General features: G+C 46.9%; 7 protein-coding genes across 7 annotated transcripts; 3 read left to right on the forward strand and 4 right to left on the reverse strand.

The window, feature by feature from the left end:
* Positions 1-553: 553 nt before the first annotated feature.
* N7529_009132 (uncharacterized protein) lies at positions 554-982 on the forward strand (the record flags this gene model as incomplete). The annotated part of the gene is made up of 1 exon (XM_057244659.1): positions 554-982. The coding sequence occupies one exon, from the start codon at positions 554-556 to the stop codon at positions 980-982; it is 429 nt and encodes a 142-aa protein (XP_057096197.1).
* A 736-nt stretch (positions 983-1,718) lies between these two features.
* N7529_009133 (uncharacterized protein) lies at positions 1,719-3,997 on the forward strand (the record flags this gene model as incomplete). The annotated part of the gene is made up of 6 exons (XM_057244660.1): positions 1,719-1,979; positions 2,044-2,066; positions 2,125-2,612; positions 2,660-3,034; positions 3,085-3,304; positions 3,358-3,997. 6 exons carry the CDS (start codon positions 1,719-1,721, stop codon positions 3,995-3,997), a joined length of 2,007 nt encoding a protein of 668 aa, XP_057096198.1.
* A 1,277-nt stretch (positions 3,998-5,274) lies between these two features.
* On the reverse strand, positions 5,275-6,618 carry N7529_009134 (uncharacterized protein; the record flags this gene model as incomplete). Its single annotated transcript, XM_057244661.1, has 5 exons — positions 5,275-5,657; positions 5,718-5,782; positions 5,838-6,247; positions 6,305-6,412; positions 6,466-6,618. 5 exons carry the CDS (start codon positions 6,616-6,618, stop codon positions 5,275-5,277), a joined length of 1,119 nt encoding a protein of 372 aa, XP_057096199.1.
* Positions 6,619-8,840: 2,222 nt separating this feature from the next.
* N7529_009135 (GLTP domain-containing protein) lies at positions 8,841-9,662 on the reverse strand (the record flags this gene model as incomplete). Its single annotated transcript, XM_057244662.1, has 4 exons — positions 8,841-9,135; positions 9,242-9,360; positions 9,413-9,471; positions 9,527-9,662. The coding sequence occupies 4 exons, from the start codon at positions 9,660-9,662 to the stop codon at positions 8,841-8,843; spliced, it is 609 nt and encodes a 202-aa protein (XP_057096200.1).
* A 409-nt stretch (positions 9,663-10,071) lies between these two features.
* On the forward strand, positions 10,072-13,497 carry N7529_009136 (sporulation-specific 71 family protein; the record flags this gene model as incomplete). The annotated part of the gene is made up of 3 exons (XM_057244663.1): positions 10,072-10,182; positions 10,237-12,885; positions 12,943-13,497. 3 exons carry the CDS (start codon positions 10,072-10,074, stop codon positions 13,495-13,497), a joined length of 3,315 nt encoding a protein of 1,104 aa, XP_057096201.1.
* Positions 13,498-13,792: 295 nt separating this feature from the next.
* N7529_009137 (putative mitochondrial inner membrane protease subunit Imp2) lies at positions 13,793-14,652 on the reverse strand (the record flags this gene model as incomplete). The annotated part of the gene is made up of 2 exons (XM_057244664.1): positions 13,793-14,153; positions 14,204-14,652. The coding sequence occupies 2 exons, from the start codon at positions 14,650-14,652 to the stop codon at positions 13,793-13,795; spliced, it is 810 nt and encodes a 269-aa protein (XP_057096202.1).
* A 698-nt stretch (positions 14,653-15,350) lies between these two features.
* Positions 15,351-16,075, reverse strand: N7529_009138 (macro domain-containing protein; the record flags this gene model as incomplete). Its single annotated transcript, XM_057244665.1, has 2 exons — positions 15,351-15,408; positions 15,462-16,075. 2 exons carry the CDS (start codon positions 16,073-16,075, stop codon positions 15,351-15,353), a joined length of 672 nt encoding a protein of 223 aa, XP_057096203.1.
* Positions 16,076-23,247: the final 7,172 nt, after the last annotated feature.

Below are 23,247 nucleotides of genomic sequence, written 5' to 3' on the forward strand. Positions count from 1 at the left end.
TGTCTATTGGTATAAGAACAAATGTGGAGAACCCTCCATGTTTTAGGTCCATGGTGTCATCTAGAAACATGCAGAATATCAAAAACAACTGGTCATAATGCGTATCCTCGTCTATCATTGGTTTGACTATACTATACCTCTCTTTCGGTTGAAAGTATAGAACAACATCGCCTCTTGGGGCAACGGTCTCGAACGGCAGCCCCTGGAAGATAGAGAAATCATAATCGTTTCCAAATATTTACGCTGGAAGAACTGAATCTTAACTGGATTGCCTCAATTGGCGATATCTCAATCGCCCGAGTGATGTCAACACACAATCATAATCATGATGTCCAACGCCACAACGATGTATAAGAATGCCACCAACTAGATTGAAATCAGTCACAATTTTATCAATGACTTACTTGATTTCAACGACGAAATATATTTCACAACACCACAAATAAGAAACACACACAAACAAAACACACACACACACACAAAGTCTTACTTCAAAGCATACAAACGCCGCGATAATCCATCTTTCCGTGTCTTTCCAACATACACTTTCAAAATGACTGACTACGGAGACGAGTGGTCCACCACCTACGACACATACGATACCTCAGGATCAGTGTATGACCGCTCAGGCACAAGATATAATGCATTGGATTCAACCTATGACTCCTCGGGTGACAATACCTACAGCGCAACCGACTATGTCGCAGTGGGCTACGGTGCGAGCCCGACTAGCACAACATACGACACCACCTACGACACCGGCTACGGCAATACAACCTATGATCCGCGCAGCGGTGCCTACGATCAGCATCTCGACTACCGCACTCCCACCGGGCGCCGGCACCACCGCGAGCGAGTTGATCAGAGCGGCACCTACCGCCATCGCGACGTTGACCGATACGATGATGGATCCACTCGCGTCCATAAGGAATACGACAATCCCAACACTGGGACTAGTTACCATCGCGACTATGAAAAATAATGCTTTTGGTCATGACCATTGGGAGGAGATGCGTTGGGCTTTGACCCAGGCTTGTATACAAACTGACATGAGATCACGAATATAACGGAAACACACCAAAAAAAGTTAAAAAACGGCAAAATTGGGGAAAAAACAGGAAAACAGGAAACAAGACAAAAAAAAAGGGCACTTGTTTATTGGCATCTAGTATTTAGCCTGGTGGGCATGATTTAATGGGGCATTAAGGTATAGCTCTAAATCTTCAAATCGAGCCTTATTCAATTTTTTTTTAAAAAAACAACAAGTTATACTCAATTCCTTCGGTCCAATTAGTGTTGTTTGTTATTCTCTAGTGTGCGGTGCTCTAGTCTATATACTACCTAAGAGAACTAACTGTACATAAGTAGATAGGTCCAGGTGGTTGAATCTGCACTTACACCGACACCGAACTTGAGTCTTGACTGAAGGTTTGAAGTAAAAGTATTAGTTCAGTGGTTTAGTTCAGTGGTTTCGATAGGGTGATTCAACCCAAATAACCAACAAATCACCAACACCACTAGTTATGTAAACATTGATCTGACCTCGGGATCGCCATGCAATCGCAGTCTTGGCAAAATGCCTAAGGCGACAACAAGCAAGGCTGACTCCACATCACAGCTGGCACTTCCCTCCGTTCAACTGTCTCCCATTACTCTGTAAAGCCAACGAATGTTGTGCTGAAACAGCTTCTATTTCGGCTTCTCATGCCCCCGTGATCATGTCACGGAGGACGCTGGGCGGAGGTCGTGTTCTGGGCAACCCGAGCGCTCTCGCATCAGCTCCGTCCCCGCAGCCGAGGGTGCTCTCGCCGGCTGCCAGCAGCGTTTCCCTTAGTTCACAGACTTCCATATCACAGTTATCCTCGGAGACTCAAGATCTCACTTCTCGCATTTCTATAGAGAATGGTGATACTTCCATATCTGCGGCGCCGGCTGCTCCGGGGGCCCAGCTCTCCTGTCCGATCTGCAGTGAGGAGATGGTATGCATTGTCCCATATCTAGTTCGCTTTCTGATGCCATTCAATGATAACTAATTGTTTTTAGATGACTTTGCTTCAGTTGAATCGGTACCGATCCATTATAATCCCACCCAAACCTCTTTACATTGTTAACGGCTTGACCCAGACATCTCGACGATATGCATCAGAATTTGGAAGACGACCGGCAAGATGAAGTCAAAGATTGGTTCAAGGTCCAAATGGAAAAGGCGAGGAAGTTCCAACCTCTTGCGGTTCTAAACCAGAAGTTAAAGGGTCTGGATGTGTTCGAATCAAATGAGAACCAGGGCGCGCCTCTTCACATTCGCCCGCTTGCAGTCCACCAAGGAACCCCCGAACCTCCGAGGCCACTGGATCCAGAAGATCTCATTACAAAGGATCACTGGCAAAAGAGTTATGTTTATGATGAATGTTTGGAGCCCTCCTGCGGGAAGCGATTGAATGCCACCAACGGTTGCGTGAACTGCCGGAGCTGTGGGAAACTCTTTTGCGAGGAACACACCATGTACCAAATGAAGCTCTCGCGGGCGGCGCAACATGAACCCGTACGAGGCATATGGGCCCGAGTGTGCGAAACTTGCTACAAGTCAAGGGAGGGATACAATGATCACAATGGTAAGAGACGTTCCGGTTCGATGGTCAACTAAGTTAACAAGAAATAGGAACTATCCGGAACCAAACTGATGCATTTAAATCAATACGAAAACAAACTGTTGACAAGGACTTTCTGGAGATCTCTCGACTCGAGAAACGACTGACTCGTCTTACCCAGCTGTTGGCCAATCTGCCACCTGACCAAATACACCCTAGTGCAACCAAACTATGGTCTCTTGCGTGGCAGAGCGACCAACGTAAAGAATTGGAACAAACGATTGTCAGTTGGCAAGATGATGCCAGTGTTTCACGGTGTCCGTTTTGCCAACAGGACTTCTCGGGCTATACATTCCGCCGGCACCATTGCAGGACTTGTGGACGAGTCGTTTGCGGTGATCCTAATACAGCGTGCTCCAGTGAGGTCGGGCTAAGCATTGCTCCTTGTGAGTTTGAGCATGGCCCTCTCTCGTGGCTTCAGACTAATCAGTGATAGTTTCCCCAGCCAACGCCGAGAAATCCAACTCCGATAACCTTGTCAATGTTGATATAAGATTATGCAAAGAATGCAAAGCCACACTGTTCGATCGACGTGATTTCAAGATGGATGCTACCAAAAAGCCAGCAGAGATCAGGGCTTACGAGAACTTGACCCAGTTTGAAAGGGGCATTCGTCTCCATTTGCCTCGATTCCAAAAATTATTGACCGCTCTACAGTATGTAACTCATCTTTGGTATCCAAGCCAGTCACTAACATCCAGCCTTGCAGAGATCCGAGGCGACCTCCTTCATCCGCCCAAATCGCCGATGCTTCCAAAGTTCGCAAACGACTCATTGATTCCTTTGCACAGTATGACGTTGCCGCTAGAAGAATTCGCGACATGCCCACCGAATCCCCTACACAACAAAGGCTGCAGAAAGCTATATATCAACAAGCCAGCAATTTCCTCCACCTGCACATGCTACCTTTGAAGACCCTTCCCAAAATCCTCAAACACTCAACCCCCGCATCGGACAGAATTCCTAGCCGGACAAGCTCCCCGCAAACCCCAGTCAATGGCTCAACGTCAACTCTTCGATCTCCAGAACCCGCTCTCTCGGCCATCAAATACAATAGCATCGCTGCCAGCGGTAGTAACACCAGCCTAACGAGCGACACCAGCAGCGCAGTCTCAGCCCTGGAGGCAGAAGAGAAATCCCTTAGAGACCGCCTGATTGTACTAGAAGAGCAAAAATTCTTCGTCTCGGAGATGATCGCCGACGCCAATCGACGCCGCAAATTCGACGAAGTAAGCAGTCTGGCAATGAACGTTGAGGATTTAAGTCGCGAAATCGATCGCGTCAGCGGTATGCTTGCGGGTCTTGACTTTGAGGGCGCGTATACAGGCAATCTGCAGCAAACTACTTGATTTGAACTTAATTGGGGTGGTAATTCCTTGTTGCTTGCCCATCGACTGTTGCTTCTGGGGTTATATACCTTTTGGTATTGTTCTGGTTGGCGTTTGAGCTCTTTACTTTACGATGATATGTGCATAGCATCGGGCGTTAGTTATTTCTAGGATACATACAATCAATTGGCCTTGCTATATATATCCGTTGTTTTGCTTGTTTGACATTGATAACGTATATTCTTTCCATATTCTCGCTCACCTAGGTAGATATGGCAACATTGCGTCGATCAATTGAAAAAAGAAGTGGACATGGGTTGACCAAACGAGACTCGTCTCCCAGCTCCCCGGTGAGCAAGTCTGCTTCAATCTGCCGTAGTGTATCTCGCTCTACCGAGCGCGTTCGGCTTGACGCCCTGTGAGGTCGCTTTCTGAGTATATTCTCCCAAGATTTTACACTTAACTCGACCACATTTCCATCTTTCCACCAATAGCATACTTACATAGGCAGCAACAACATAATCAAAAAATAAAAAGAAGCAAAAAAGAAATCTTAAAGACCTGTTGGTTTTTAGGAAGAGCCGAACGCGGGGGTCGAACCCGCAGCCTTAAGATTAAGAGTCTTACGCTCTACCGATTGAGCTAGCCCGGCAATGATTTGGGCTGTTGGAAAATCGAGAATCAGAATGCTATATAAACGAAAGGCCAAAAGTGGCAGGGGTGAAACGTTTTCAAAATGTGCCCAGGTGGGAGTCGAAAATCACTTTACTTGAGACGAGCTCAAGGTCTTGGCGTACCTGCAGTCCCGTTATCAAGCATATGCAGGCACGGGCTTTTTCCACATGGGGAAAATCCGGGTTTGCTAGGGGTGGGATTATTACTATATGCGCTATGGTGTGTGTCGGCACTCCGACGGCATCATTGATAGGCACATATGCACAATATAAGCTTTAATTTGGTGGTATCTGGAGATTCTAGGCCTTGCATCTCGCTTTTAGCCGTATCTGAGTAGATTCTGTGGGTTGTACTTAAGTATTATTACATGATAATCCCCTACACTATTTGGGTTGCCAGATACACATCTGGCTGGGCAAGGAATAACATATTTCACAGACCCGGACAAGTTAGGGTATTGTCTACATATGTACGTACTTCCAAGGTTCCCAATCGTCTACAGGAAGAAGAGCTAAAATCAAATCAAACCAATTATTTATTTAATATCCGTTCTGTGGTTGTTTTCCTTTTGAAAAAGTAGATTAAATAAGTATTGTTCTATCATAGCTTATCTACAACCACACCTATGATGCCTGATCCGCCGAAACATAGAACGTCTTCTGCACATTTACACCCTGAAAAAAAGTGCCACTGTGCTTCGGGTTGAGATCCTCCTGGCTACTCGTCCGACTAGCCTGATTAGAGGTATGGACGGTCGTTGTAACTACATGCGAATCCTCCTCGAGATCGGGTCGCCAGTAATGCGTACCAGACGCATTGGATCGCACTGCGTTGATACTGGAGAGGGGCATGCTACCACCGGTACGCTTGCTCTTGCTCTTGCTTCCTCCGGCATAGCTGGGGTCACGGAACCAGCGGAAGAGGGGTCGGAGAGTCACCAGGCTGCCTGCTGCGATTCCTAGGCTAGCTTCGACGTTGGACCAGATCGAGATGTTGGCGGTTGCGTCTATTGAATCAAGTGGTGTTAGTAATCATTTTCCCGTCAAATCGAGCAGAGGAAACGCACATAGGAAGTCTTCGTCCTTATAATCATGAAGAAAGGGAATGCGGATAATGACTGCTGCGCTTGCACTGTATCCAATAAAGTCAGAAAATCCCAGACATGGCTGTCAGAGAAGGAACATACACGCATCCCATTCCCAGAATGGCAGCCAAGGCAGCCTTGGTTCTTGTGTTCATTTGCAATTTCCACACCAGGAACACAGGCAAAAGACCAAGGGTCAGATCACAGAGTGTAGCAGTAACACTGTAGACATAAGCAATGGCAATGATGCTATCCAGGTTCATGCAAGTGCCATGGACATTGGCTTCCGGATCCAGCTTGAGCCGAATTTGTTGCCAGAAGAATTCAACCGGTTGACACTGAAGCGTCAACATGAACCAAAAGACAAGGCCAATGATGCATGTGACACCGATGACCGTGAATAGAATAAGTCGATGAGTCTTGGCGATCGTCAAGCGGAGAAGAGCCAATGCGATGGAGATCTTTGCAAGCGCGCACGTCCAGACATAGCTCGTTTGACCGAGCCACCACCACTTGGATAGTATTAGCATGGAGTTTTATCGTGACCAATGAATTAAAACAGCACATACAAACATTGCGGTTTCCATCGTGCCCTTTAGCAAAAGCTCTTTGGACTTTTGTCCAATTCCATACAAGGCTCCAGTAATGCCGCATAAAGCGAATAATATATTAAGTAACTGCGATCCAATCAGTACCCTGTCGAATCGGATATAAGAAAAGTGATACTTACCATGGCGCACACCATGAAAGCATCATCCCAGCCAAAGGCCTTGACGATGCGCAAACGAACGAAGCATCGTAAACAGACGGCAATAAATGAAATTCCAAGGAAGACAGTGGTAATGATAAAGATCGACTCAGAGCGACCTTCAAGGGGTAACATATTGACAGCCCAGATACTGAATCTCTGGTCAATAATTCATGCCTGTATACTATGCGCAGCACTTTCCCCCACACCAGGATGTCCAAAAATCAAAAGGATCAAGGAATAGGGAATCAAGAGGTGGAAAAAAAGATCAAAAAGAGGTGAAAATCCACTGCTGAAAACCAAGCATTAGCATCAAGGTTGTCAGTGGCGAGAACGGGCCGGCCAAGAGGGAGAGGGGGCTATTGCAGCCTCGTTCTCCGTGTTTTGATATTTCGCGGGAAGTAAAAAAGACTTCCTGAGGGTTCCGAGGGAGCGGGTGATATGCACGCTTGCCAGAATAAGGCTAGAGGTGGCTCTTTAGGTACAATACATACAATGCCGCAATGGCACTGTCTCCCGGTAGTCAGGCTTTTTCATCGAGCCGCGAGCCCCATGGAGTCTAGCTATGTCGCATCGAAATGGACAGTCCGCTGTGGGGTTGAAATTTAGCTTCAGCATTGTTCTTGGGTTTCATCTCGTTTGTGCATATCCAAGGTTTTCATCGTCATCCACTTTCGTCCACTGTGTGGGGGAAGAAACTTAAAAAAAAACCTGCAAGCCCTCAATAGTCCAGCCATAAAGTATGCAATTATGCATGACCAATTGGAACTATATGAAGTAGCTAAAACCATGGAAATTGTAATAACCATGTGGAAGCCACGAGTGCAGAAAAAAATGAATACGAGGTCAGTTTTCATGTGCCGCCGCTCAGTCCTTCTTACTAGAACACGTTGGAGGCATAAGAACGCATAATCCAACCTGTCATGGCTCGTTTCGGTACAATCCTCTCCACCTACCGATTACTGCGAATCAAATCCGGTGGGTGGAGTCGGGGTCTGAGCAAGAATCAAAATCCGTGATGCTATTGTTGAAACTAAGACGTAATAGGAGACCGTTGCTGGGAGTTTTTCCTGTCTCTTCAGGGGGTTCCACCACTTCTGAATTCTTTTTAGCTTTGGCTTTTGCAGGCGATCTCCGAGGCCTTGTGCAAGAAGTGGCTGGATTGAACAATGTGACAATGTGGTAATTATTGCACGTGCGACCTAGGTTAATTTGATAGATATTGGAAAAGAGGATACATTGTATATAGTAGTACAATAATAGATTGCATTGATCAGGAGTGGGAAGCGGATATCGATCGTTATCGAGATCTACTCGCCTCGAGGCTCTTCAGGGGGGTTTTTCTGAGTTGAAACCAAAGCGATCAGCCATGAGTGATCTGCAATGCTGTGGATATGGTCGGAAATTACTTGTCAATTTGTCCCGCTGGCGGTTAGAGGCGCAATAAACTCGGCAATCGTCGTGTCCTCTATTGTTCTGACAGTAGACTATATTCTGGCTGCATATTTATTGGATAAAGGTGGCCTATAGTCAATTCAATAGTCAATTTACTGAAGATTGTTATTCAAGATGTCTACTCCGTACTCCGTACATTGTGCAATATTGTACTTGGTACCTTGCTATATAGAGAATTCTTGCCAACCTTACTTATACCTAGGTACCGTGGTTAATCTAGAATGGGTCTGAGGACATGAACACTAGCGAACTTCTCTCGGCTCATCCATATAATCTCGGCTATCTCACATTAGCCCGATGGGTCTTCTAGGCTTGTACTAAACCAAGGCTATGAACATCGCAACCATGGATTGCTGTAGGTGTGGCCCTGCTGTCTTGGTATCTTCCATGCTCTCTTATCAAGCATGTACATACCTTTAGGTAGCTATGAAAGGAGCTTGTATGGATAGATTCCGTACAGCGGATTTCAGGGAATACCTGCGAGATATATTTCAGGTTGCCAAGTCGGTGCACTTGCTTTCTCGGTAGAAAGATTGGGATTGCAACATTGCAGGAACCACACAGCCGGTAAAACATATATTCGAGCTAGGGCTGACTACATAGTACGTATGTATATGCTGGGTAGACTCATAGGAACCTCAGTTCACTGACCTTTCATGCTCTCTTTTTCACCCTATCTACCTCTGCTTCTCTTAAATTAACCTTCAACCATTCATGCTGATATCTCTATCAAAGATACGGTGTCCCAAGGTCCGCTATGTTCCTAGTGACCAAGAGCCAAGGTGGTTGTGAATTCGCTACATAAAGACGCAGCTCAGATGAAACCAGATCAATATTTACACATTAAGTTACACCCTGCGCATGCTTAATTGAGTGGAATGGCCTCCAGGGCAACATCCTCACTACCATTGAGCTTCCTTGGTACCCTGGAAGGTCTTCAGGATGCTGACGACCTTCTCCAATGCAACGACTTCCTTCAGCAGCTCGGCGTTGACCTTACCCTGATCCTCACCAAGCTTTTTATAGAAGTCCTTTCGGTATGGGGTTGCGCTCATGGCGGCGGAGAAGATGGGCTTGATAATGAATGAGTGGTGGGGCTTAAGGGTCTTGCCATAAGCTTCGCGGAAGGAGTCAGCGAGCTCCTTGGTGGAGTTGTCGATGTTGTGACGGAGTGCCTGCACAGTAAAGTCGAGACCACTATTTGAAAATATACTAATTAGCCACAGTTCATTGTGCTTGGGGGGAATGGAAGAGGAGCCATTGCTATTGGCCTGTGCAATGCAATTGAAACATGGGAACTCACCGAACTAGCCAGACCAGACCTTCGGTGGCAGTGTGGTTCTTGGTCTTCAGTTCGTTCAGAACAAGCTTCTGCAGAGTCTCGGACTCCCCAGGAGCTGCCAGCTGACGGTCACGGACTTTCTGCGGGGAAGATTAGAATACATTGACGCCAATAGTTGAGTGGAGTACGGACCTTGATATTGTTCAGCAAGTCTTTCTTGACCGGGGTGAAAGCAGCGGAACCGAGAACATCTAGATGGTTCCTGCATTAGTTTAGGAAATCATTATGTAGTGGAATAGCACACACCAAACAGGGTCACTAGGGAATCAGCGGCCTCGAGAAACTCGGTTGTCGAGATACCCTCATCCTCGCCAATGGGGACATCGGCGAAGGACTTGTTGAGGGTGTCAAACCATGTTCCGTCAACGGGGATAGCGGTCATGTTTGCTAAGAAATTGATTAAAAAACAGCAGTTGAAGAAGTGAAAGAGCTCAGGAGACCGTTGGGATAATGACAGCTTCACCGCTGCTGCCACGCAAGCCAATGGTGGGGCAGGGGGGCGGGACGCATGTAAGGGTGCAAACAATGCAAACAGTCCCAATACGGGTCAAGGGTAAACATCATTTGCTGTGTTTGTAGTGTTTACATTGTTTGCACCATATCATTGAGCCTGCAGCGACGTCATCCGTTCATGTTGCATCGAGATTGGCGATCGCACTATTAACCTTAGCTTGAGGGGCTCTCCGTGCCTAATTGATTTATTTGCGCCCGCGTTGTTGCTTATCTCCATGCTTTTATTACTTTCACCCATGCCTGGCGCCCTTTGAGGCCCACGCGGGTAATAGATTGCCATGAGCACTCCACCGGACCAGGCAGACAGGTCGTCGCCAGAAGTTGACCCACGCTCTTACCATGAACATTACCATGCACTGCAGACTGGCTCCTATACGGACCAGCAGCTGGTATATATCCCCTGTCGAGATAGAGTTGGAGTGGTATTGACATATTTTCGATAGCGTCATGCTTCCGCCAACCACCTGCACATGACAAACCGGCGATTCTTCGTTGGGCCAATTCCGGAGGGCTGGCTGCAGGGACACCGCAAGTCCTGGTATAAATCCAGATTGCGACTTAGGAATTATACATCGCAGGCTATCTCGTTCTCAGCAGGCCCCGTTGCGACTCATTACAGCGGACATGATGACCAGACCGTACCATCTTTACCGGATTTGGATGAAGAGGTTGCTTTGACACTCACGAATACAAGTAACGCGGCCGCCGAACAAGAAATCGACGAGTTCCAAGAAGAGGAACAAGAAGAACTTGCAGCCGATCCTGTGGGGGAATTGCGGACCCTCACCCATCCCGAGGCCGAAGCCAGTGGCGATGATCCATTACCGGAACAGAACACGGAGAATGGGGAAAATGCATGGGGAGATGGAGAGGATGCAGAAGATAGCGGGGAAGATACAGATAGCACCCCCAAAGCGAGAACAAGGGGCCAAGATGATGTTTACGGGCACGAGGATGCTTCTTCTTCCTTTGTCACAGCCAGAGAAGAAATTGCAAGCTCTGCAGATACCGGTCATTCAGTTGCTACCATCAGAGCCAACGGGCGTGAATTACCCGATGCGCGCCCAAAGTCGCGGGGGTCACATATTACATATTCCACTGATCATGCTCCTCACAACTCATTAACCCCCAACCCGTCCACGGGTCCAAGCGAGGCGGATTCAACGACACAACTGCTACGAACGAACTTCAAGAATAAAGGGAAGCAGAGAAGTAAGGCATCCGATGTGTCTCGAGCGACCCTGCAGCAACAGGAGCCCCAAGATGAAGATGATAGTGGCGGAGAAGCGCAAATCCAACGGAGACTCACCAGAAAGATGGCAAAATTGAATCTTGATGATAACATAAAATACAAACAACAGCGGCTACGTACTCGGATTGCAAGAACCCAGGGTACCATATCTGCAAATCGGCCACACCGGCGGAAAGTGCAAGATGGAGAGATTGTCAAAGCGGAGAAAATGTTGGTTTGCGTCGAGGAGACTGTGCAGGGTACTCTTCCCGCCGACTACACTGAGAATGACAGCCTTCGCATGGAAACGCGGACCGTGGACAAGTGGAGAGAGTTTCTCGTTGTGTGCCGCAAAAGCTCTGCGGAACATGCACCGTTCGCTATTCAGATGTACCGCACCCGTGTTATCCCCGACGTGCAACGACCAAACAGCAAAACTCCGCCCTATTACGAAGTACGACTCAACCACAAAACAACCCATGTTAACCTCTATTCTCCTCTCGATAAGACCATCGTCATTTGGTATCCTCGCAGACATGGGACCACAATCTTCATCCTCCGACCTAAGTCCGCAGCTCATTCTGCGGAGTGGTATACTTTCATCCGCCAGGTTCTAGGATGGCGACGTCCGACCTCACTTCCGATCCATGTTCCTGATCTGGGTGTCTCGCTTGTTTTCAAGAACCCATTCATCCAGCGCGAGGCAGGCCTGAAGGCAGACAATTCTGATAACGAGCACACAGCAGCGGTCTTGGATCGCCCAGCAGTTGATGACAGGTTTGCTGCTGCAAACATCATTCGAGGATGTATGGAAATGCTCGAGGGCCGTCCCGAGTGGGCTGAGGTGTTGAAAGCATGGTCCAAGACCGAAAAGATGGGACTTGCTTGGAAACGATATGACCGACTCGAATGGGTCTTTGGAGTCAACGAAGAAAAGATGTATGGGTCCATCGCGATGCAGTCGTCTCACGAGCTTGAGTTACGGCCGAGACATCACTATTCAACCGCAATTCGGCACCGCGGCGTCAAAGAAGACGAGCCAGCGCCAGTTGAAGGGTTTTTGATTCGTCTTACAACTCAAAAGGGTGTACACCAACGGATGAACAAGATGTTTTTCAAGAGGCTGTATTTCTTCACCCATGATCATTATTTGTTTTTCTGTCGACCAGCCAAGGCATTACCACCTGCGCCGCCGAAATGTGCCCCCAGGGAAGATGCAAGTGTACCGTCTGCACGTGAGATCTTGGATGCCATGCCGCTATCTTGGGATGTCAATCCCTATCCTCTACAGGACGGCGAGATAGCATGGCTCTCCAATGGAAACAAGGAGTATGTCAAACGACACGATGAAGAAGCTTATGCGCACGCACAGAGGAATGTGCACAATATTAGCAGCGCAGACGGGTACATTGATATGATTCGGGTGAAAGAAGTGCGTAATATTTATCGTGGCAGCAGCCCTGCGGATTCCAACATCCAGGAGGGGCCTGCTGTAGACTTTAATCACGAACCTAGCGACTCTCGTCGAGACGACGGCGCAACCCAAGAGTTTGACCATGATCGAACATTCGAAATGGTCTTAGACAACGGCCTCGTGATTCGGCTCCAAGCATATGATGCAGTTACAAGGGACGAGTGGGTCAGGAGACTCGGCGCTCTGGTGGAGTATTGGCGCGAACGCTGTGCAGAAGATGCCAAGGAACACCGGCTTCTACGAAAACGCAACCTCCAACTGTTAGACATCGACGAAGCCATGGAATCGGTTGTCGGGCAGTTCGCGAAGAAATGGGAAGTAAAGAAGGCCGAAGCTTCGCCACACTTACATAACATGTGCTCGCTGACGGGTTGTCGAACTATCAAGGTAGGTCATCGCTGCATTGACTAATGTGTTTATACATATACTGATAACAGTCAACAGATGTCCGGCCATCTATTCCGCAAGCCTCGCCGTCACACCACGTTTAGTCAATGCCATGTTATACTCACAGCAGGAAAGTTGCTGATATTCAGCAGCACGCTGCGTAAACGCAGTGGCGCTGAGATCCCACACATTCACCAAGAACTCGAAGCTACTATCGAGTTGGGGGATTGCTACATTTATTCCGGGTTGATCACTGAGAATGATTTGCTATATGCCAATCAAACTTTTGACAGCAACAATCCTGGCCTCCATGCTCTCCCCCGAGTATACCTCGATTCAAATACCTTCACAAGCCGCGACGAGGACAGTGCTATTACTTTTGTGGTTTGGCAGCCTCTAAGTAAGAGCTACTTCCGAGCCCAGGAGGTGGGAGCGCAGGGTAAAGCCAAGCGTTCCCTGCGCCATGTGTCCACTCTTGGCAAACATGGTCGCACCATTGTGTTCAAGGCACGCAGTCGTGTCGAGAAGGACCGATGGGTGATGAGTATCTCTTCGGAGATTGACCGTCTCCAGGAAGAGAAGCATGAAGATATCCGACTTGTTTCTCCATAATGACTTTATTCGGTTGACATTACTACATTTTCTGGATTTTCTTTTTACATATACCGCTCGTGACAACCCTTTTTTTTTTCTCAGGCGCATGGGCACCGTCTTTAGCTGAAATACACATAGCACAGCATTGTTATTAATAATAGTACCACAATGAAAATGTTTGCTCAATATTAATATAATAATGACCAAATATGTGTTCAATATATGTACAATCTAGAGTCTACATCAGACGCCGTCGACCCCTTCTATCAACAATTGTAAGACACATGCCCAACCTAACCGATTGATATAGTCATCAGTTCAAATAGGGCTGCTCAAGCTTAACAGCATCTTTTAAAACACGATCCCGCACACTCTTCCGATGTATCTCCGCCGCAGTCTCATTCCCAGATTCAGATTCCCAATCCGACCAATTTAACCACCGCATCCGCGGCCCCAATACACCAAATACCCGCCCAGTAACCAGACTGATACTAACAGGGCCATAAGTATTACTATCCAGCGTCTTCCGCGGATCCTCCGCATCACCCTCTAACCAGACATGGTTCCAAGGCACGATCTGCGTCGGGCGCATGCATGGCTCGCGCGTCGTGATTCGATCACCAGGTAATCCGATAACGCGCTTGACAGCGATGTGAGAGGGATTTGCGGGGGAGCTAGTCGAAATATCAGTAACGATATCTGCATTGGCCTGGTTCAAACTCACCGGAACGTAACCACCATTCCGCGCTCTAGTGTCCGCTGTTTCTGGAAGGGATTCATAGACCCCCAGGGCCACATGTTGACCAGCACCATGTCGCTTTGTGTTTGTGTTTGGTCGTAGTTTTCGTTTAAGTAGGGCGTCATTGATGGGCCGCGCACCCACATTACTTGTAACACGTGTTCGGGGAAGAAGAGAGCGATTGGAACCATGGGTGTTAGCCAGCGGAGGGTGCGGCCTGCTCTTCGGACTGGGGCCGGGAGTGTGCTGAAGCGTTGGCGGAGGCCTGTTAGGAAGGTTGAGAGAATTGGAGGTCGTTTTTGTTTGGCCAGGGATGGCCCTGAGGGCGCCGAGGGCGCTGATGATACTGATGGTCCGATTTTGGGCGCCGATTCCTCAGGGCATTGCACTCGGAATCGCGCATTAGGTATTGGTGTTGCTCGTGGCTTCGGCATTTTGAGGGTGGTGGCGGATATATCGGGAGGGTGGGAATGTGCTGACAATTAAGTCGCAGCTGGCGTGCTTAATTGAGGTCGGCAATGTTCATTCTTCGATACCAATTATCGAGAGGTGTTTCAATTGGAATTGCTATCGGAGTGGTGCTCAGCAGGAATATCGCGATCAAATGCGATCTGATATGAAGTTTGCATTGTTTGCACCGCGCTTCTTCACATTCTGGTATCATAAGCATGGGTTCAATGTCTACAAGCGAACAAGGTAAAGGGCTGGTATTCAAACGAGTCATTGAAGCTCGGATTATGAAGAAAACTTTGATTTTGATTGTTATCTAGAAAACTCAAGGTAGCCACGCACCGCCTAGGATGGTGTTTGCATCGCTAAGTGCTAACTTAAACCTCTGTGGAGTGAGCACCTGAAATGGCGTTCCTTTGAATGTCCATCCTGCTCTCATTCAGCTTTTGAACTCAGCCCTAAAGTCCTTGTTTCCCACAATACTATTGGCAGGCAGAAAGTGTACTGATGTTGGAAAATTGCTTGAGTCTTGATTCAAAGCTATCGTCATATTCTACACAAGGAAAGTTCGTGTAGAATCCAGCTGAGGAGATTCTGTCCCATAGGTCTCGTGAGTGTCATATCGAAGGTATTTTCATCGTTGTTCCCGTCGCAGGAATGAGCACGTTGTTGGCATCGCAATTCAAGTGCTGGTTCCGTTGGTTTGACCCAATTCTTCCGGGGTAGGAGGGAAGAATTGGCTAGAAACACCATGAGTCTTCGATCAATCATTCAATGGCAAGGATAAACTTACGGAATCTTCCATTCGTAGGACTCCATATCCTTTTCCACGAAGTTGCAGAAAATCACACGCTCCAGCTTTCCATTGTTGACAGGCATATCGAGGAACTTCCGCGTCTCTTCGGAGGCTATTTCGGCCGCTTCGTCACTGGGATAGCGGTAAACGCCAGTGCTGATGGCAGCAAAGGCAATGCTCTTCATGCTGTTTTCAACGGCCACTTCTAGGCTACGTCGGTAGCATGAACGGAGAGTCTGATCTGGGCTGTCTTCATGCATATAGATCGGCCCCACGGTGTGGATGACCTTCTTGCAAGGCAGCTCGTATGCAGAAGTGATCTTTGCATCGCCGGGGTCGCATCCGTCAAGCGCAGCGCATTCAGCGAGCAGACTCTCCCCCGCAGCACGGTGAATGGCCCCGTCCACGCCACCACCACCGAGAAGAGAACTATTAGCTGCGTTCACGATGCAGTCGACTTTGAGCTTGGTGATGTCATTTCGGATGAAGGAAATGATACCATTCAACGTTTTTGAGGGTTCAACTTGGGAGTGATAATGCTGCAGACGTTTCTGGCGGTACAAATCTCCCACCGTGGGGATTTCCGCAGGAGATAGGAGATCTGAAGCCATGATGCAGATGAAAGTGACATCGATATTTGAGGGACAACAGCGGGAAGCTTGAGTGGGGAAATCCAAGCTTTGTGCACAAACCACCCACCAATTGGTCACGTGATCATCTTATACCAGCACAATCTAGTTTGAACATGAGAAAAAAACAATAATTTTGCTGATATTGTTTAGAATGAGATTACGTATTGTTACAATTACAGCCCGTTAGAGACGTGGTATCGAGATGATGTCTCAAATGGTATAGAAATACTATAATCAGTGATGCATCAAAGACCGGTTTAACAAGAATAATCCAGGTTAGGTGCCTCATTTAGTTCAACTTACTAATTTCAAATGTTGAGTTCTGATATCATATTTGATCGAGGCAAGTGTCAAGTCTGATGTGTACTCAAAATCCCGAGTTGCCTCGACACGACTCGACATGTAAGATATTCATCGATTTCTCTAGCCTCCCAAATAAGGTTTGACTACTATAACCAAGAGCATACGGAAAAAGCTCTGGACTCAGCTCTAATATTCAAATGTACTCCATACGGCAAGCTGCATTGCATAGCCGCCTGCATGTAGACAAAAGAGACGGACGTCTGTGCCGCTCAATCCTGGCGTTCAAGAACATCGGGATCTTGCCATTGGCCCACAGATGACCCAGCGAGGCAAAGGTACGGCTAGCGTGTTCATGCTACATACATAAAGGACGGAAGCCAATCCCGGGATTTGACTTCTTGCGCATGGGAAGGGCTACCAACGGATGCATGGATCAATGCAGGGCGAGCATGGATTGCACAATGGCCTCGGTGGCACATGATTGGCATTGAGATTTACGCTGTAGATCAGACAGTTGCCACTTTTTCTAAGGCTTGTGCGTTGGTGTATGGAATGGTCCTTAGACCAAAAAAAGGAGATCGTATATGTCCCTGTACCTGTACGATGCAGAATGCTAGAAGGATATCGTACGATGCGATCCAAATCCCGATTGCACTATCAGAGACTAGGAGTCAGTACACATTGTTTGTGGCTAGACTGCCCGCCCATCCAGATCTCCGGCGCCTTGACTTTGTTGGGATTAGGGGGTACCTTGGCCACCGGGGAGGTTGAGGGGTCAAGGCCCTATTATTTTTCCCTTTTGATTTCGGATATCAACCTTCTATCCTGGGTCAGAGTCCGAAGTTGCGGAATTGAACATAAAGCATAGCAGTACAGGTATTTGGGACCAAATTAAGGGGATTATGACAATTCTTGAGCCAGAGTGGATTCGTTGGTCCACTCTCCACTGTCAGAATCTGTCAGAACCACAACCGTTTTCCGTCAGTCTCCTCACCGTTGAGACATGGATCTGCGGGGGCCCAGCCCAAGTGTTGACAGTCATGGTTGGTTTGATTGAAGATTGCCGATCCTTCGGCTGTTGTACTTCCTCGTCGATCGCACGGATCTGTCTCATTTCGTGGTATTTTTTAGTTCACCCAGTCTCCTTCCCCTTGGAGCCACAAAAATAGCTTTGAATCACTCTATTGGTTGATTATGGCGGAAAATCCGAAAATTTGCGGAATGAAAAATTTCTGGATGGCTCCGCTCCGGCATTTCCCAGTGTGCTGGAACACTGGGGCTGTTAGACCGAACCTGTTCTTTTTTCTTGGAGATGTCCTTGCGATGTACATTGTACATGATGCGTTAGGGGTAGGGATTTGAGTGGATACGGCAAATCTAGAGATCATTGGACAAGTTGATGAAAGGAGAGCGGAGGTTGTACTTTTGTCGTTAAGTTGTCTTTTTTTTGCTGTTAACAACAAACAAGCTAAACAAAGCAAAAACAACTCTCCAAGATAAGGTATCTAGACGATATGCAACAAGCAGCATTGACAAATAACACTTCGGACTTTGAAATTTACAAATTTCAGGGGATTGGCAAAATAAAACCTACAGATATACTTTTACAAGGGCTGGGCCCTCAACCGAACCTTGCAGCTGTCATATTCAAATCAACCAACTATCCACGTGAATCTGCCTGTTTAATGGTAGCTCAAATATCCCAAAAGCTTTATTCTGAGGAATTTAATCTGTGTACGGAGTATCTCACAATGACAAATATAAATCTGGCCTAGACTTGTTGGTTATGCATACATCAAAAGCCTTGGATGCATAAGCACCTGTCAAAATACCCAAACGGGCCATTCACCTGCAGCTTGCATATAGCCACTTGATGAGAAGACCCTTGTTCAACACCAATCAAACTATTAGCCTTGCACTCAAACATGAATTGTTGTGGTTTTGTATAGTAATGACAGTGCTACTCGTCATTTTCTCGGTTGTATGCTTAATTTTATGCTAGATGCGCCGTTCCGATTTGGAATAATCCCCGATCTGACGAGTCATACAGGTAGAACTACACGTATCCTTTCTAAATTTGACAGTTTGTGTGAGTGGCTTACTCTTGGCAACGGCTTGCGTCCCTTGGGCTCTGGGGTGCATGTTGAATCGATCGTCTAAGCAAGATGAACATCCAGAGTGTAGAACGCTGTATACCTGATGGGGTATCCATTCAACTACACCCTTTTCAACACCTTCATTCTCTACTCCTTTCCCTGAAACTTGAAGTGATACAAGAATAGCATCGAATCTAATTGCCCAGCAACACATCCTATAGAGATTTGTTTATGTCCTGGCCGAGATGTCGCCGAGTGGCCGGCTCTAGAATCGAGATCGGACGGATTCCGTTGCATGGGATTTTCACTGCATACATTTCTGATACTCAAACCAAGGATGGACTTTATTTGAGTTTCGCCTTAGTATCTACTTTAGGAAGTCTCGACTTTAGAAAGAGAGGCGCTCGCCGTCGATCAATACTCGAATGCATTAGATGATGTACCACTGGCGGCACCTAGTAATGTTTTTTCGAGTTTGGACGCCTTTACGAATTCTGAATATACGTTTTCGGGAGATACCCGTGAGACACTGCTCCTTTGGTTAGCGGTATATAGCGTCATCAAGTTTATCAGCTAAAACTAGCTATAACGGGCCCTGCAAGAAGCTTCTCAATGAGGAATCGAAATCAGCGATCTACTCAAATTCGACACGTTCGATATGGCCTTGGAGTAGTCATCACACCTGAGTCATGCACCCATATTCTCGGGTCCAACCGTGACGAACAAACCAACAGACCACAACCTCGAGACGAATTCAGAGCCTTGCTTGTTAGTACCTAAAATCACCTCGTACAAACACATCCAGCCGTCCCGACCCGCAAAAAAAGCCAATACTAGTCGCAATCAACAGCACAGGCCAAACGGCAGAGTACTGTGTCCTAATCTGGTCATGTACTGATGTTTATAAGCAGTTTATAAATAATCATCCGAGGCCCAAATCATTAATAACGATACGCTTGATATTCTGGAAACGGAGCCATGGAAACCTGGAGCGACTGTGGCATCCACCTCGGTCTCCACTGGGCGGATCTTAATTAACCAAAGCCATTTTCCGTTTTTCATCGCGTGGCTATGGGGAGGCCAATCTCGGCTGGCACCTCCCTCGGTTTCCGCTTTTTTATCTCCGTTGTCGATCGATGAAATTCTGAGATGGGCAAACGGTAAAGCTAAGTGTTGCAAGCAAAAAAAAAAAAGATAACTGAAAATGAAAGAGAAATACAAATGTGACTAGGCAGTTTGGTAGGCGAGATGAAGAGCTTCATAGTCAAGGTTAGCGTTAGTTGATCAAGACTTTGATTATATTTTCCGTAGTAAACAGACGTCTTTAACCGAATACTATTATCAAGACATTGTTAATATATCAAACATCAGTATCATTATCAACATCATATACTTCACACTCTAGCTTATTCTCCGAAGCTCCATACTCGGAGACTTTTCTTCAAAGGCGATCACGGAGCCAGTGATTCACCGGACAATTCGGGATTTGCGCAGAGACTGAGCGTCCTTCAACGCCGGTGGGTCGATAGAGACCTGTTTTCGGGTCCATTGCCAAAGATGGCGTGGAGCTGTTAAAACGGCCAATCCACTTCAGGACAAAGGACAATCTCGGCATCGTTTATCTCATTTTCACTCAGGAGAACCTCCCTTTGTCTTGAACTAGCTCCGTATTTGGTATGGCCTCACTCCGCTAGTCTCTCTATGAAGAAGAGGAGACGAAGAGAATCTCACAGAGAGACCTGAATTACTCCCCGCCGATCGAGGCGGTCTAAAGCTCAGTGGGGCTGGGAACGGTCCGGCTGCTTCCCGTTTTTTTTCTCGTTTTTTTCTCGTTCCTTTTTCCTTTTCCTTTCTTCTGTTTTGCCCTTGCCGTGGGTTTCCTTAGTGTCAGTGTACCGGCTAGTCGGGGTCGAAGAATATCCACCTTAATGCGATGGCAATACGACACTAAACTAGAGAGTCAAATTGGGTTACAGTTTTTGTCCGTAAATTGCCTGAGCGGAAAATACTCTTCTTGGTCGAAGTTCAGCAGAGTTTCCCGTGTTGTGCTTTGGACACAGTTGGAACGTGCAGATGTTAAACAGAGAGTGGCGATAAAATATAGTTAATACTAATAATTATATAAACGGAAAAAAAGAAAGAAAAAAAAAGACCAAAACTCACAAAGGATTTTTTCCGTCCATATGAACCCCCATGTCTTGAGCGTACAACGTTGGACTTGAATTAAAGCCAATCCATAGCGCTTCACGTGGTAGTATCCGTGTTTAATCAATATATCACAACACATTGATGAGATGAAGCGGAGCCGTTGCCAATAGTTCCATCTGTCCCGGTATAAATAAAAATAAAAAATAAAGAAGTCCAAAATTCCACTTGGGCATATCGTAGATCTGACACATACCTTGATCGATGGGGAGTTCGGGGCGTCCCATACATACCCTGTAATCCAAATCACCAAACTGGGCAAGCAGCTTTTTGCATGATTCGAAATCCGCTGAATAATGATCCCTCCATTCCTCTTCGGGTAAGATACAGTAGTTACCTAGGTAGAATCCTTGTTAGTCACAAGAACAGGCCTGTCAATGTTGATGCCGCTTCCTTTACCGGTCCTGCAGGTTGTCCAACCATTGCATGGTGCTGTTTTTTGAGACCAAAATATATCCACATCCACTCCAGTCCACTTCTCCCCCCTGTTTCTTTGTCTTTCAACTTGCAGCTGTCAATTTACTCCTTTGAGACTAGAGATCGGAGAGATTTCCGGGAGTCTCCACTTGTCGGGTGAATTAAACACAACCCCTGAGCCGCGCCACATTTCGAAGTTTCGTGTGCGATAGTCTGCTTTATTTATTTGCTTTGAACTGAATAGATTGCCGGAGCTTTTACTGTGTAGGGGTGTGAACCGTGCTGTCTCTGCATAAACTACTACTATTATTTCTGGTCGGTGTGGGGGGAAGGGGGGCGTCGTGCCTTAGTCTCTTCTCTTTCTCTTATTCCGGTGCTATTATGGTCATGGGCGTGAGAGACGAACCGGCCGAAGGGGGTTTGTAGACGGGTTGAGTGCAATCTAAGCTTGGTCCGACGCGAGTCTTTTTTGGGAGGTTCATACAATATACTCCGTACAGAGTACAATATTATAAATTGGCAATGGTTGGTACTATGCCCCGTTTTGTGGATGATCAGGGCATATCGAGTTCGAGGAAGTTCCATCGCATTCATCTGCATGTAGAGATTGGTACCTATATTCAAAAAAGATAACTAGTCAATGGCCGATGCGCACTAAAATTGGGATCGGATCTTAATCTCTTGCCAACTTGAGCCAAAGTATTGCCGCTCATTCTCCTTTGTGGCTAAAATGCTCTGATCGTCCGTTTAGCGATCGTATGTTCTCCACATAGAGCAATTTTTAGTCGGAAATTTCAAAATGCTGCCTTTTCTACTCTGTCTTTGTCAGGATCATGTCATCAGGGGACAAAACGGTTCTAACGGTTTGTCGATCAACTTCCTGAGATCATGTCTCCAGTTATTTGAACGCCATTTCTCTTTTCTTCTTGCTTGTAAGGTAATGATATTCACCCTCTCGGGCTTTGTAGTTAGTGCCATCGTAATCATATCGTAAATAACAACCATTTCTAAAATAAAACAAAATTAGTCCCCAATGTTTCACGGAAAAAGATGGCTTGGAAAGATCTGCGTCTACTCCAACTGGAGACTCTGGAGACTTTGGTCACGGGGAGGAGCTTGAGACGAGCAATAATAAAGCTTTTAGTGAATCAGTCTCATTGGTCGCTAAATGTCAAAGTCCTGCGCGGTTACAGTCACCTTCCCCTCGTATGCTCCCAGGGGCGCTTTAGACACGTGAATATCTTCATTGCCGAAAGCCACTTTTCAGGGTTTTTCTTCTCCCCACTAGTCTTCAGTGCAACCACTCTCGATTAAAATACTAGCCTCCTTCAGACCATGCTATGTTGTTCCCAGTTGGGTGTGACCCGTGAAATCCTATTCCCAAAGCGCCTGCGTAATTGATCCTGCACTCCTAGTTGCCCTAAAAAGGCAACCAGAATACACTCCATAACAATATGTTCTTCGTTTTTTTCCATTTCCGTACCTAGGTATTGAATACAACCGGATTAATCAAGCCAATCATATTTCGATCTTGTATGATCCATCACAGTGGACTGCGACCGGGTCAGTGTGACCAGTTACGATTCTGATAGTTCAGATCGAAAGACGCCGCGGGGAAACTCGGTTTTCCCCCTGATGCCCCAGGCACACTTTGACTTGGCTTTCTCATATGAAAGAAAAAAAAGGGTCAAAGTATTTCAGCCTCGATCGGTGAATATGATCAGTCTCACTCGGGGCTTACAGTGATTCCAGTATTGTACGCCTTGTCCTTCCCAAACCCCCGTTATCGTGCAGCGAGTGGAGAACCTCCCAATCGCACAAAGATCCTTACTGCATTCATGCTCGGCAGGTGAAGTGACCTACCGTGCATGCACTAAATCTCAAGTGCGCACGGAACGCATCGCAGAGTGGCTGAAATCCTACGATCCGTCTGGTGTCTAGCCCTCGGCTGCAGTCGCGATGCAGCGTCCCCATGTAGATCGATACCTAGCAGCGCTTGGATTTTCGACCCATCAACAAATCATTGTGCGATGGTCTCCGGGATTTTTCTCCGGATGAACACTGCGTCTTGGATAGAGAGGCTCAGTGCATGCGCTTCTGTGCGTGAGGCGGGAAAAACACTTGTACAAG

Source organism: Penicillium soppii (assembly GCF_028829465.1).
Source record: "Penicillium soppii strain IBT 18220 chromosome Unknown utg000006l, whole genome shotgun sequence".
NCBI lineage: Eukaryota > Fungi > Ascomycota > Eurotiomycetes > Eurotiales > Aspergillaceae > Penicillium > Penicillium soppii.